General features: G+C 35.1%; 1 protein-coding gene across 1 annotated transcript; it reads right to left on the reverse strand.

Moving 5' to 3' along the window:
- Positions 1 to 8,906: 8,906 nt before the first annotated feature.
- LOC143610176 (phenylacetaldehyde reductase-like) lies at positions 8,907 to 12,901 on the reverse strand. The gene is made up of 5 exons (XM_077084725.1): positions 12,771 to 12,901; positions 12,342 to 12,703; positions 9,843 to 10,008; positions 9,579 to 9,765; positions 8,907 to 9,284 (listed from the first exon to the last, which is right to left on the reverse strand). The coding sequence occupies exons 1-5, from the start codon at positions 12,886 to 12,888 to the stop codon at positions 9,140 to 9,142; spliced, it is 978 nt and encodes a 325-aa protein (XP_076940840.1). The 5' UTR covers positions 12,889 to 12,901; the 3' UTR covers positions 8,907 to 9,139.
- Positions 12,902 to 16,247: the final 3,346 nt, after the last annotated feature.

Raw genomic sequence — 16,247 nt, forward strand, 5'->3', positions numbered from 1 at the left:
CTCTTCTTTGTATACAATGGAGTAATTGCTGAGTTTGGTCATCAGGTGATAGTATCTTGTGATGATATCATCAAGTGATTCATTTTTCAAATATTTGAACACCGAGAATTGGGTTTTTAGTAGCTTAATTTTGGATGCACGTATCCCCACATTACCTTCATATCGATTTTCTAGCGCTTCCCATAGCTCTCTAGCGGTCTTGTATTTCCTGAAGGTGTGAAGAATCTCTTGTGGAAGAGCCATGGTGATCGCCGCATGAGCTTTACTCTCTGCCTCATACATTTTCCTCTCCTCCTCATCCATCTTACTGTACTTCTTTATTTGATCACGACCCTCAAACAATGCCGTTGGTGGAATGTATCCATCTTGTATGCACACCCACATCTTAGCATCTTGATATTTAACATACTGTTCAAACCGATCTTTCCAAGCAACGAAATCGGTACCCTTAAGCATTTTCGGAGCCTTAGTTGCTGAACCGGCCTCAACTTCCATTTTCACCAGTTCCGTAATATTTATCGAAGTCATCGCTGAAAGAAACACGACTTGAAAACACACAAAACAAAAAAAAAAAATTATTAATTTGAACAATGATCAGTAGGCGAAGTTATTCTTAACTTCGCTTAAGCTTAACTTCGCTTGATTCCAATGACAACTTCGCCTGATATCAACTTCGCTTGGTTAATAACTTCGCTTAAACTTATAACTTCGCCTAAACCCTACGAACAGTGACGGCAACTTCGCCTGATGAACCCAAGGTTTTTGCAGGTTTTAATTTGATGTATTGCGAGGTATGCGAAGGTGTAATGGGTTATATTTGATAGTGGGAGATGGGTAGGACACAAAAACTCGGTATTTCAACGTAAACTCGTCCCGCGAATAGTCGAACGGAACGATTTCTACACTCGTGTGATAATCCCGAACCACACAATCACGAGCAAAAGCTCTGATACCAATTGTAGGTTCCCAGCCGGATCTATACGGAAGTATCTCGTAGTACGTAGGTGTGGAATCCCTACGTAAGACGATACGAGCGTAAGATGTAAACTACGTTAATACCGAACACGAACACACGTTACAATACTCAAAAGACACGTTGTATTGCAACACTTAACACGTGATGTTCAATCACAATTACACGTACTGGAAAAAACTCTCCTATACAACCCGTAACATATGTATTTATCTGTTATGACAACTTCGCCTAACAGACTAGGCGAAGTTGTCAATAACTTCGCTTGTCCACAAGTTCGCTTATATCAGGCGAACTTGTGAGACAACCTATCTAAATCAAACCAAAACAAACTAACACGATTACAGACACAAGTATAACACTAGATACTGAATTACTGACATCATGTACCAACAGGGTGACCGGACCCTAATAATATCCGAGGATGAAGGGTGACCGGACCCTAATAATATCCGAGGATGGAGGGTACCGGACCCTAATAATATCCGAGTTATGTAGGGCGAATGCTCTTTATAACGTAAGGCTAGTTATGATTGTGTACGATGAATAATGGACGGGTTAAGTATGTAATGCGTACCTTCGGGCACGTACATGTGTATGTAAAGTAAGTTATGTGATTAACTAAAACTCACTCAGCGTAGCTGACTTTTAGTATGCACGCAGGTAAATAGGTTGAGGCAGCTCGTGTGATTGAAGACACATGGCATGGAATCGAAGATACTGGCATCTCGAAGAAATGTTGTGATGTTTTAAAAGACTATGTTTTGTTTTAAATGACTATGAATGTTTTATAAAACAAGATTTGAAGGTTATGTAAGATATTATGGTTGAAGTTTTATATTCCGCGTAAAGTTTTAATTAACTCTGATTTGTAGAACTGTGTTTATGAGTAAATCCAACACCAAAGTAGGGTTACCGGTAACGGGGCCTTACAAAAATGGACTCTCATGATTAAACTTTAAAGAATGTTACTTTTGTTAACATTCTAACACATATACATAACAAAATGATCTCTTATGATTAACTTAAAAAATGTTAAGAGTCATATTTGTGCATGTTAATCCACACATATTAATTAACGAGTTAATCTAATAGATCATTCCAATGTCTAAAATATCATATAAAAATCAACTAACAGTGTATAATAGTAACATAATATTTTACGTGCCCAACCCGATGTTACCTGTACAAAAAAACATGAATAACCCGAAATCATACTAACATACCCAATTCACACTCCCCTGTAACCGGTCCGACTAGACTGACAACAACAATGCCAAAACAATACTAAAATAATAATAATAATAATAATACCTCTTGTGATTGTCGAGCATCACCATATGACCTGCAAGCTGAGGAGGATGGTGTCCCCATCACCACAAAAAGTGGATCGGCAGATCCTACCCCGAACAACTGGCGACCCTTACACTCGGGATGCAAACTCTCCCACACGTCAATGTATCAAAAAAGAACGTTTGATATTGTACTAAAATTTGATACAATAATTATATACAAATAATAAAAGATAACTCACATATGAACGTCGGGTAACAAACTTTAGGTTGTCCAAATCTTTTTATATGATCTCCCCATCTCGCAATCTCTTTTTGCACTCTTTGGTGGCATGGGTCTCGATAACCACGACCTATATCCAACCTTATCACTAGGACTGTTCAAAGGGTAAGACCCTACCCTTTTACCTAATACCCTACCCGGACCCTTTACCCTTTTAGGAAAAAATGTTGACCCGAGACCCTACCCTCTAAACAATAAAAGGGTCAGGTATAAATATAGGTTTCAAGGGTCCAACCCCTTTACCCTTATATATATGTTTCCAATAAGTAGTATGACCCTTTATTTTTTATTTTTCTTAGTAGTTGAAAATTTTCGGATGAATCATATATGAGATACAAATATCTCCTATATTTCAAATTAATCACCAATATGATGTATATCTATCTAGAAAACTAGTAAACAGGTCAAGGGTTTGAAAAAGGGTCGGACCCTTGAAACCCTTTTACCCTTTAAGGTGAAATTTAAATACCCTTAACCCGACCCTTATTATATATTCGGGTCTAATTAAGGGTTTTACGAGTCGGGTAACCGGGTTCAAGGTTCCGACCTTTATCTTGCTCACCCCTACTTATCACCCTTTTTTCCTACATAAGAATGAGTAACCTACTTAATAAGTGTTAAATATAAAAATAGTTAACAAAAATTATGGTTATGGCCAATTTACCATGCGGATACAGTGCTCATCAATTCCTATTGACCCGTCTATGAAGACACAAGTCATTCTTGCGGTTGGCTCTCCCGGATTTGGACCTATTTTTCCATTGTTCAGTATTTCATTGCTGTAATAGTAAAAATATATGTAAAATATATGAAAGGAAATAAAATTTAAGGAAAAACAATAATTTATCAACTCCTTTACATCGCACATGCGTTGCCATTTCTCAATAGACATTGAGTCATTTGGTGAATATTTGCACATTATATCAAAATTATCTCCATCGCTTACATCCCTAGCTTTCTTCTTGGATTTTTTCTCAAACTTTTCATGTTGTCCCGGAATCGACGCCCACATTGATAAATATATCATATATATTTGCTCAGTTCTGGATCCCATCGGTATTTCCTATGAAAAAAGAGAGGTAAAAATGCAATAATTAAAACAAATAATCATAACTCGGGGTAGGGGTGTTCATCGTGTCAACCCGATCGGGTTTCGGGTTAATCAGGTCGGGTTAGTCGGGTTTTGAAAAAAATTAATCAAACCCGTAACCTGACCCTATTAAGGTTTGGGTTATCAGGTTGCTCGTGATTAGGGTTGTCAATTTATGACACAGACCTGTTAACACGACACGACACAGTTTTTAATAGGTTTTGATTTGAGCTTTAACGGGTTTCGTTTCTTAAACAGGTCAACATGTTTAAGACATGTTTTAACTCGTGTCCTAACAGGTTAAAGACCTGTTAACCTATTAGTAACATGTGTGGATATATATTTTAATACACACACACGTATATATATATATCCTATATAATATAGGATTAGGATCATTTCAGAAGTATTCTTGTAGAGAGAAGTGCGAGAAGTCAATAGACCAATCATAAATTTTCTTTTTATTTTTAGATTATTTAAATATATGGGTGTTTTAGTAAAATGCTAGTTATTATTTTTTGGTAACTAATCACAATTAATAGTAAGTTACAATTCATTAATTTTTATTATTTCATCTATAATTATATAATCTATAATTATATAAACTTAAGTACTTTACCCACCCAACACAAGTTGATATCATCGTCTCCTCTACCTAAATTTATCCATATTACCTTGTTTTATTTTTGTAATTTTAATTTCATACATTTATCTATATTATAGTTCTTAAATTCAGTCATGCCGATAAAATTACACAATACATAAATAAACCTACGCATGATAAAAATTATACACACACAATTCGAAATACCATATACACAGTAAACATATGAACCTACACAGTACATAAATTAACCTACACACAATAAAAAATAAATACGTGTACACAATTTGAAATAGCACGTACACAATATTTATACGAAACTAATAATACAAAATAATAATTACTTTGTGTTTATATTAAAGTACATACATGTCATTTGAATTTTCAAACCTTATTCTAGATAGTAGTTCTTAAATTCAATTGTGCCGACAAAATTCACAATACATAAAATGAACCTACACACGATATATATTAACCATACATAATTCGAAATCCACCTACCTAGTACATATATGAATATGTGTAATACCCAATAACAAATAACCTTCTGCAACAAATATAATATGCTACAAATCCAATATTATATACTATACAACAATAAACAATTATAAATTAATAAAAATGTCCTACACATCGAAAAATATATAATACACATCAAACAATTTGGTTTACTAAAAAAACAAAACTGAACGTGCTAAATATAAATTATAATTCATTTAATGAACAATACATAATTCCTTTCCTACATTTTCATATTTAATGTTATATTGACTAAGGCTAAAAAAACGAAAAATTGATGAAGAGGCTGTTAATGATTTAATTATGTCCATACCATTTGACCATTATATCCTTTTTACTTTAAATATGCTATAATAATGTATTAGTAATTACAAGTATGCCATTTATGATTTTCATCGTTGATTACTCATAATCAATGGTTAAGATCGACTTATCGAACTTCTCGCTATAAAATCACTTCTCGCATGAACCATATATATATATATATAAACACACACACACACACAATCTTAAACCTAAAGTCATACTTAAAAACGACAGTTTACTAATGCCCGTCAAAACTCTATATTATATTTTTTATGGATGTTATGCTTTACATCTATGGTTTTTTGTTTCAAGTATGTTATGTATTTCTCGTCTTTTGTTTCTAGTATGTTATGGATTTGTGGTTTTTTGTTTCAAATATGTTATGGATTATCTATTAATTAAGACTTTTATGCTCGTTTTGAAAATTTTGTTTTCATTACACATGTATTATTCATTGTATCTTTAAACATGCCCTTTAACAGGTCTTAACAGGTTAACTTGTTACTAAACAGGTTAACCTGTTACTAAACAGGTTTGTGTTCGTGTTTGGAAAAAATGACACAATTTTTTATCGTGTCGTGTCCGTGTTTAGTACAACAGGTCATCGTGTTTTATCGTGTCGTGTCCGACATGTTATGACATCCCTACTCATGATTCAATATTTCTTGAATGCCCGGTTTTTACTATGACACTAGAGTTGTGAAGTTGCTCTTTACTAGTTCAGGTTTTACATATTAGATTTAGATATAAAACGGTGATTGCAATATCTTCACTTTTTATTCACACCATGAATAACGTCCATATACAATTTTACATGTTTTAGGTTGTATTATTATATCAAAGTAAATGTAAAGTATGATATAAACTAGCTACACTAAAACACAACAAAATTAAGTTGCCATTTTACAAACTTGGTTTAAAAGGTATGAAGCGCTTCGAAACATTTAGGTCCCAAAAGTTGTCTACCAAGTGGAGTTTTTAAGCCCATCTCAATAACAAAACCCTTTAATCGGGTAATTCGGCTTAACCCGAAACCCGACCCTAACCAATCGGTTTTGTATATAAAGAAACCCATAACCGCACGGTTTCAGTTAATCAATTATTGACAGTTAATTCAGTTTGGTTCGGTCAGTTAACCATTAAACTAAAAACTTTTGGTATGGTCGATTACCTTAAAGCGTTTAAACATGCTCTCCTGTTTCACAACTGGGACCATTTTGAACGTGATCCAATCTCCATCAAGACACTGATCTAAAATGCCTTCTATACTTCAATTAATTCTATTTTCAAACCTACCATAATGAAATAAGCAGATGAGTATATTTGTAACATAAATAAACAATATAACTTAAACATGTAACAGAAACATACGTTTTTCCTTGATGTAGTATCAATTCCCTTCCGTCAGCAACACCACTGTCACCACCGCCGTCGCCACCACCATTGTCACCACCGCCACCACCACCATCATCTCCACCGCCTTCACTACCATTCCCGTCATAATCACCATCGCTACCAAAATCATATTCATCATTATCGCCCCTATCCTCAAAATCCTTATCTAAATCATCATCATTAGGCATATCCTTTGATGCATCATGTAACGCCATAGTGGTATCTATCAACCCATCTAAATCAGCCATTGAATCACCCCAACCCACAAGACTATGACTTCCAGCTCTGTCTCTAGTACAAAATGTATTTACGGGTCCTTTTGGGGGTCGTAACTTTACATATGACCCATGCCTCCATACAATAGTTTTATCCATAGTTGTATTCCCTTTAGCATTTTTTGGATTCGAATTCTGGGAGATTCCTCTCCTGAAAGCGGCATTACCAGCACCTCTGCCAAGACCACCATCAACACGACAACACCACGATCACTATCAACACCGCGACCACTACTAACACCAGCACCTCTTCTAAGACCACCATCAACACCACGATCACTACCAACACAGGGACCACTACTAAAACCAGCACCTCTGCTAAGCCCACTACTAGCATGACCAACTTGCTTTGTCTTCCCACCATGAAGACAACTACCAGCATGACCAACTTGCTTTGTCTTCCCACCACTAAGACCATTACCAACACCATGACCACCACTAAGGCTATCCTTAGCATTCGTCATAACGTATACAACCTACAAAAATCTTTAGCAAATACCCATTTACCTATTAAGTACTCGTTAATACCTGATTAGATTTTTTATAAATAAATATATATAATATTGTAATATGTTATATACCCTAAATAGTTAACCCTGAATTTTGATACCAAACAATGTAACACGGGCACATATCATTCCAATCCATCATCAAGCAGATGAGGCACAAACCCTTATCCGATTCCCCCTCTCCGGATCTCCGGTAGCCCAGTGGTTTCCCTCCACATCTTGTAACCCTTCGATTTTCCGGTATACCTTTCCACATCTTCGATTCTCCGGTAGTCCGACCTCTTCAGAGTTGCAGTCGCGCCGCCGGCCATTGAACAACCGAACCCTTCTCCGATCTCCTTCAAGTTCGTGTCTTATCGTGTATACCTGGTATTAACTGGTATGTGTTCGAGTATCAGATGCAAGTACACGCTAACTTTTCGTGTCGTGTATAGGTATACATATTTCTTGTTTGTGGCTTATCGTATACGGGATACATACATACATACATACAGTTTCCGAAAACTTATAGCAAACTATGCAACATTTGTCACATATTTGCCACGAACGTGTGGTCTTATAATATTTTACTAATCTGTAGTAAATTTGTAACCAAATTTGCAAGCGTTTCCACCATTTTGCCACAAAAGTGTGGTTTCATTATAATTAGTTTAAATATTCAATAATTAACACAGTTGCCAGAAACTTACAACAAACTTTACAAGTTTTGCCACAAAAGTATGGGTTCCAATAAATTACACATTTGTAGCAAATTGTGGCAAAATTTGCCACTGTTCTAACCATTTTGCTACAAAAGTGTGTTATTTTACTTGTATGCTGGTTTTTTTATTCTGAAGGTAAAATATTTATAAATGATTAAAGATGTCGGTAGTTTTTCGAAAATGGATTTATATTTTCAAAGAAATTGCGACAATACTATTTAATGTCGCTGTGTTGTAGGAAACTTGTGTAAAATTTTAGGACGTTTTATTTAATTGATTATTGTTGAAAAGGTGTGGAAAATTTGTCAAAAAATTTGAGTTGTGGGAAAATGGTAGAAAATGTTTGTAGCAAAAACAACCATTTTCTAGTAGTGTCGACGCTAATTCGGTTGATATATGGTTACGAAACCAAAACCAAAAAAATTAATTCATCAATGTCTAAATACAACAATTGAACATATTTAATAAAACAAAATGTGCGCATTGCGACGGCGAACCGACACGAATTCGGTTGGTATTGGATTACTGTGCCGAAACAACACCAAAAATGAACTCATCAATGCCTTAATATAACAAATTATCATATTGAAAAAAATTTGCGCGTTGCAGCGGCGAACTGACGTGAGTTCGGTCGGTAAAGACGACATGTGATAATTCCGACCGACTCTTAATACAACCAACAATCCTATTACAAACATTACTAGATTAATATCCATTTTAGACGAGAAGAATGCGTAGGACTTAGAGCCTTAGAGGAACTGAACCGTACAGGACCGGATGAGACCTTGTTGATATTTCTTCGTTAAGCTTTTGTCAGACAAACTAACGGTTAACGGACACTCTACAAACGAAAATTCGTGTCCGTGTTCGTTCATTAAGGAATTGAACTTGTTCATGTTCATAATATTGTAAATGAGCGCAAACGGACACCAATGAACTTTATTAGTTAGAAGTAAATGGATACTAATGGATACCAGCGAACATTAATGGATAGACAAACAAAACTCCTGTTATGGGTGAATAGGGTACTGATTGTGATAAATTGTGATCATATTTGAGAACACACAAAGTATAATGAATTGGAAAGGTTTTTTCTTAACATTCTTTTATACATTAATATTGCTTATTTAACACTACACACACAATTTAGGATTTCTCCCATTTCTCTCAAACAAACTTGTGAAGAACTTAATTATAGGTTCATAAATTTCTTCTCTTTAAGGCTTTCAATGGTATCCTTTAGGCTTACCTTCAATGGAGTAAACTCAACACCTAAACTTTCCACCTTCGCCTTCGATACACTATATGGCAGTGCCTCGACACACTTGTCTTTACACCTTCTCCAAATTTGAACAAAAACAATTAATCTCATCTTCCTCTTAGGGGGTGTTTGGGATTGCTTATTTTACTTCCTTATGACTTATAACTTTCATAAAAAAGTCATAAGGTGTTTAGCAAAATTGAAAGTTGTGAGGAGAATAGGTTATAAGTTACACTTTCGTAAATTATAACTTATGAGAATAAGTTATAAGGAGGTGGAAATAAGGAATCCCAAACACCCCCTTATATAATAAATTACTAAATACTAAGAACTAGAAGTATTTAAAGTAGACCAACGATGCATATTATACCTTAGAGAATAGCCATGATCAGGGTAGAGTTTGTCTAAGATCATTATGATCTCTGATGATCGAACCACATCCCCGACCATGCAATATCTACCATTAGCTTCCGGTTTCTCTAATGCTAATATATGCGCGATAACAGTATCTCTCACATCAACAAGTATGTTGATTCCATCCGGAAATATTTCCTTTCCTGCATATATGTAAATTTATCAACTTCAATGCAGACTTCATTGTTTAAAATGAACTTTAGCTATAATGAGCAATTACCTTTTTCTATATAGTTTAGAAATCTCTCAGAAGTTTCGTTGAGAGTAGGCTGTAACAGAGGACCAATTACATAACCAGGATTTATGACCACCAAATCCAAACCATTCTCTTTTGAAAATATCACAGCAGCATCCTCAGCTAGGGTCTTTGAAACTTGATACCACCACTATAAAGAATATACAATCATATTTCGGTTCGTTTAATTTCCAAACCATTCTCTCTCTCTCTGTTCTTTTTTTTTTTTTTGCTTCATGAGCCATATTTTAGTTCGTTTAATTTCCGGTTTAATAATTGGTAGTTGCAGGTGACAGTAACAAGCTGCGCTACAACCCCTTTAAACAACAAGTTTATAAACTAACCATGGCTTTTAATCTTATATCTTCCACTAAAAGGATGACACGTTGTCCAGATGCTAGAATATGGGTTTCTTGTGCCAGCTTAGCACAAGAAAAAGGGTATCTTGCGCCCAAAATATATAAAAAAAAAAAAGGAAAAAAACCTAAAATATTTATAAACTTAATTTAATCTTTACTAAAACTTCTACATACCTAAAAAAGTAATTTAAGTAGGCTCGGGCTACCTTTAGCCAATGGGAGCCACGTACGAAATATCCGGCGTTACTTAGTTGGTCGTTCCAAAAAAAATAATTTGGGTAAAAATAATTTTAATACTTATTTTGAACATGCTTATTAAAGCCCCTATATTATTATAATTTAATATTTAGTCTTTGTAATACTTCAATTTGTTAAATCATATAAGAAAAATATAAAATTCAAATACAAGCGTACGCGTGTTAAAACTGTAACTTTCAAAACATATGAAAGCTCATTAGCTTAAAGCCTTAGATGGCTGGATGCGTTTTAACATTTAAAAAAACAAATTTTAAAAGTATTCAACCTAAAACTACTAATAATAATTAAATTTTGAAATTTCAATTAATCAATCATACCCAGTGAAGTCCCATCAATAGCAAAGCTATAGGTAGGGTCTGGGGAGGGTGGATGTAGGCACACCGTACCTCTATCCCAAGGGATAAAGAGGTGGCTTCCAGGGAGACCTTCAGCTTTAAAGTACATATGTATAAAGCAATACAAAAGAAATCCAAGTTCGACAGTAATATAAAAATACTAATGATACTAATACTAATAATAATAATAATAATAATATATGTAAAGAAAATATCATTCTGGTGTGTGATCAAAATAAGGAAAATAGGTGCCATAAAGTATTCATTTCTCCCTAAAAATCCTTAACTTTAATTCTACTTCTCCAAGAATTCTTATCCTCAACCATGTCCTCGGAGAGATTTAGGTCTATCAAATCATGTCTAATCCTCTCGTCCCAAGTCAATTTAGGTCGTCCTCTACCCCTCTTCCCCTCTATAGTAATGTTTTCTACTGATCTAACATGATTCGTCGTATGTCTTCTCTTCACATGTCCAAACCATCTCAATCTCTACTCTCTTATCTTGTCTGCTATGTTCGCTACCCCTAATCTCTCCCGAAACACAACGTTTGTTATTCGGTCTAACCTTGTGCGCCCACACATCCAACGTGGCATTCTCATTTCTGCTACCTCCATTTTCCGCACTTGTGCCTTCTTGATGGCCCAACAATCTGTTCCATATAGCATGGCCGGTCTAACTGCAATCCAATAAAATTTTCCCTTTAGTTTAGTTGGGAAAGTTTTGTCGCACAATATACTTGTGGCTGCTTTTCATCTACACCATCCTACCTGAACTCGATGGGTCACATCATTGTCTAATTCTCCATCACTCTGAACAAATGATCCTAGATACTTGAACTTCTTTACCTGCGGGACCACCTGCCCTTCAATGGTGATCTGTGCGTCCTCATTGTCATTTACTCCACCAAAATCACAATGGAGGTACTCCGTCTTAGAGCGACTAATCCTTAAACCTTTTGTCTCTAAGGTTGTTCGCCACTCCTCAAGCCTCATGTTTAGATCTTGTTTTCTCTCAGCAAGTAACACAATTTTAAGGATACGAGAAAAAAGAGTTTTAAACTGGGGTTTATGCGCTATAATGTTTTTGTCTTTGAATACTTTAAATCTTTTATAGCTCACTAAGATGCATATTCGTTAAAAGACATGAACAGTGTCATGTGCCCCACACAAGCATATTTTTGTATAGGTTTTGCACATGCTGACGCAGCTAAAACCGGTCAAAAGCCGTCGTGAAAAAAGAAGTCATCAAATAATCAATATTTGTAAATATGATTGACAATAATCATTCTTTTTAAAGAAAGCAATACAAAAGAAAACACACACATCTCTACAAATTAGAAATTAGAGAACTTTCAATGTTGGGTAATTACTTGGTAGTTATTACCAATGGATCATTGGCAGATTCATTACCAATTCATGTAACTATAACTAAAGGGATCTATAACATTAACTTCACAGACAAATTACCAACATAGTAGTTACCAACCAGTTTTCTTTTGTCGAACAGATTACCAACAGTTTTCTAGTAATTACCTCTTCCTGCTCACAAATGACCGGATCCGAAAACCAGGTTTCATCCACTACACCACCAGACTCTGGAAGTTTGACACCATACATAACTGCAGCCACCGAAGATGTCAACACCACTCTCTTGAGAGATTCAACTTTTGCAGCTGATTTAAGAACATTAAGTGTTCCCTTAACTGCAGGATCTATCAGTTGCGCCTTTGGGTCATCAGCCGAAAATATAACAGGAGATGCTGTGTGAAAGAGACAAACGCAGCCGTTAACCGCAGAATCAAAAGATCCATCTTCAGTTAAGTTAGCTTCAAATAAAGACAGTCTTTCCTTAGCTCCATCAAAATCAAGGAGATGTTCTGTCTTTTTTGGATCATCTGCAACGTATTTTAATGGAATTAGTATGTTTTAAAGGAAATTCAAAAGTTGGATGAAGAGACGGACCCAGGGAGCGGACAGTTGCATGAACAGTGTAACCACGATCAAGCAAGAGTTTAACGAGCCATGAAGCTATGTACCCTGAAGCTCCGGTAACGCAAACCACTTTCCCTTCTCCACTCATCTGTCTCAAACAATTAAGATTGGTAGATAGGTTAATTAATATACACAGAGCTGAAATATAATTTGATTCTGTGTGTTAAGTGTGTATGAAGTAATTGAATTGTTTTGTTTGAAAGAAAACCTTGGAAAATTTTTGTAATATTTAGTATAGATTGTGTTGTAAGTATTTTATTTTCATGTACTCTTTAATTAATACACACTAATGCATGAAGACAACAATGTGAGGTTATAAACATAGAGACAGAAATCAGATGAAATATAGAAAGGTTTCTCTATGTTAAGTAGTCAACAATGTGAGGTCATATATGTACCTTATTAACTAGTCAACCCATAACTAGCACGTTATGGGTTAACTAGCAATAACTAGCTAGTTACAATGGCGAAGGAAATAAAGAAAAATAACAAAGTAACCGGTTATTAGTGGGTGACCCCACAATAAGTTATCATTCATAGCGCTCATTAATGGTTTACTACCCCACCATAATGCGTGCACCTTTAATGAGCGCACGTTCAGCCTTGACGTGGTGAAGCCGACATTAATGTGACGTTAATGTGCTGACTTGGCACTCAAAACGCCCGCAGCCTAATAATGGTTGCAAGATGAGTTCTTTGTCTTATTAGAAAGTTTGATTTTGGATTGGCCGCCATGTATCAATTGTTATTGCCATCAAATTAAATTAATAATATTGTGTTAGTGAACAACTTATTCGTTTGTCGGATTATAAAGTTTGATTTGGACTTGCAAGACGAGACTTGGTATTAGCACCACTCTATCATTTACTGTTCCATAGATATTTATTATTAGGAAAGAAGTGGATAGAAAGGGAGAACAGATTGGGGTTAAAATCCATCCTTTTAAATTGGAAAGAATTGAAAAGAAGAGAAGAGGAGATATAGACAAAAAGAAAGAAATGTAGTCTTAAAGCATTTACATTTAATCCATCATATTATGTGAGTGAAGCTTTTATAATGTAGAGAACGATTTAGAGTGTTGTGCGTGATTACTTATATTTGAAAAGTTATTGTTCACACCCTATAATATTTTAATATATTTTGAAAGTGGTTGTGAGTAAATGAATGAGAAAGGAAATAATAAAAGTATAAAAAAGTATTATTTAATTACAAGAAAAAAGAAAATATCATAATTTTTAATGTAATTTTAGATTTGAATATAAGTGATTAGATGTGACACTAGAAACAAACCTCTAGTATCGTGTTTAGCAAATCTTCTGCTATGCTTATTTTTTTTCTTTGATTTTCTTAATATTACTTTGTCTACCTAACTAATCCAATACCATGTCACATTCAGGCAAATCTCTTGTTTACTACTGTCAGAAACTAATAAAATGAGGATTCAGTCATGCTCTAATGAAATGGCCAGTTATATTGATATGGTGGCATGGAACAATAAGAATGGTTATGAATCAGTGAATCTATGAATGTTTATGAATCAATGAATCCATGAATGTGTGTTTAGCTTATACATACATGCCTATACAAATACTTTGTTCATCTTTATATAGTAGGAGGAAAGAGACTCCATTTCATCTCTGGACTTTTCAGCTCTTAGGGTTATGTATAGTGGTCTCTTTCTTGCCTTCTTGAGTCTTCTCTCTCCAAGCCTTTGTCCACCGTATTTTGGCTTGGACTTAGAGGAGCCTATTGGTTTCAGCTTTTTTCCTTTTGACCATGGAGACAATGTCACCACCTTGGGAGACCAACTTGGATTTAACTTTCTTCACCTTGGTTTCCTGCCTACTCAACCTTAGCTTAGGCTCTTCCCTCATAGGCTTCAGTTTAGGCCCATTTTCCATAAACATCTCTTCTAGTCCACTTACTTAGTAATCCCTTCAGGGTTTCCATAAACATCCCCTTAATGTCTGACACATTACAAGGGTAACCTCTTCAAGTCTCCCCAGTCCATTGTGCTCGTTATTTATGACGAGTATAATGGCCTGATATAAGTTTTTCGCTATAATTTTAACTCGACGCTTCTTTATCTTCCGGAAGTGTTCACTTATGTTGTTTTCTCTATTGGCCCGATTTTCATGTTATTTTAAACAACTCAACACTTCTCTATAATCTTCTTAATACATTTTCTCTAGTGCCAGTATCCTTTATCGATCTCACCATCATCTTAACGGTTGCTAAAGTGAAAATGCTATTGTTGGGCTCCTTTCTAGGGTAACTTCATCCAGTCTTCCCCGTCTATTATCCTTATTATATATGATAAGGGTAATGGACAAAACCCCGACCCAACTTATCCTTATCTTTTTTGGACTTAAATTATCCAATCCCTTTTAATTTATCTTCGCAGCTTAAACCAGTGACAGTTTTGAAAATGCCTCTCATGCTTATCCCATGATGTCAATCTGTCACGATACCTTTTGAATTGTCTGTCTTTCTCTTAATTGCCTTATCCCTTTCTCACTTTCAAATTTGCATTTCTTTCACTCTATTTCCTTCTTGGGCAGTTCGATGTTTGGTTAGAGTAACTATTACCCCCCAAATATCTTGGCTTCTCCCAGGCTTACCTGACTTGGACCCATCATGGGATGGAGACCCATTTTCATAGCAGACCCATTCTTGAGTCCCCCTAGTCCCTTATGCTAGTTATTTATGATTGGGATAAGGGACATTAAATCCAAGTTCCTTTAACATAGCCAAGACAAGTTTCTTTAAGGAATACATAAACAATTTCCGATGTGATAATACATGATGAAATTTATCAAAACATCAACATTAATCATGATAATTTGAATTCTTTCTATATGTTTCTTTTGCAAGGTCTTGTCGGTTAATATGAAAAAATCAAGACAAAGGCGTTAGTGGATATTGTGTTTTGACTCGAGGGTACATATATTTAAGCACATTTTGGGCTATAAATTCACCTCATGATGTTTACCATTACGACCTAGTAGGCGATTTTGCACCATCTTGGAGCTCCTGGATCGTTAATTCGGCCATGCTTTTATCCGTTCAACATGTAATCGAGCTGTTCATCATGCAGAGACAAGGCTAAACCACTTATGACCACTTTATGTGTAAGGTTTGTGCTTAAACTGTGTATATGTGTTTCTTGTCTAGAAGTGGAATGAAGTTAAATTAGTTGTTTGATTAATCTATCTTTACGTTTGTGTTGATTGATAAATAGTTGTTTATATGAGATTCTCCTTTAACATCAATTGATTAGTTTGTGTTTATCAACATTCAAGATTAAGTTCTTATAGTCATTGAGCCGTTTACCTATGATAATTGATTTACGTGGATTTTTAAATTAATGAACTAGTAATTAGGTAGATTAAGTTCAATTGTGTTTAGTAATTGCTTATCAATCTTTACTGACGGTTCATGTCTATG

This window comes from Bidens hawaiensis, unplaced genomic scaffold (assembly GCF_021521415.1).
Source record: "Bidens hawaiensis isolate Kalapana, Puna unplaced genomic scaffold, B.hawaiensis_p1.1 tig00024830_1, whole genome shotgun sequence".
In the NCBI taxonomy this organism is placed as follows: Eukaryota; Viridiplantae; Streptophyta; class Magnoliopsida; order Asterales; family Asteraceae; genus Bidens; species Bidens hawaiensis.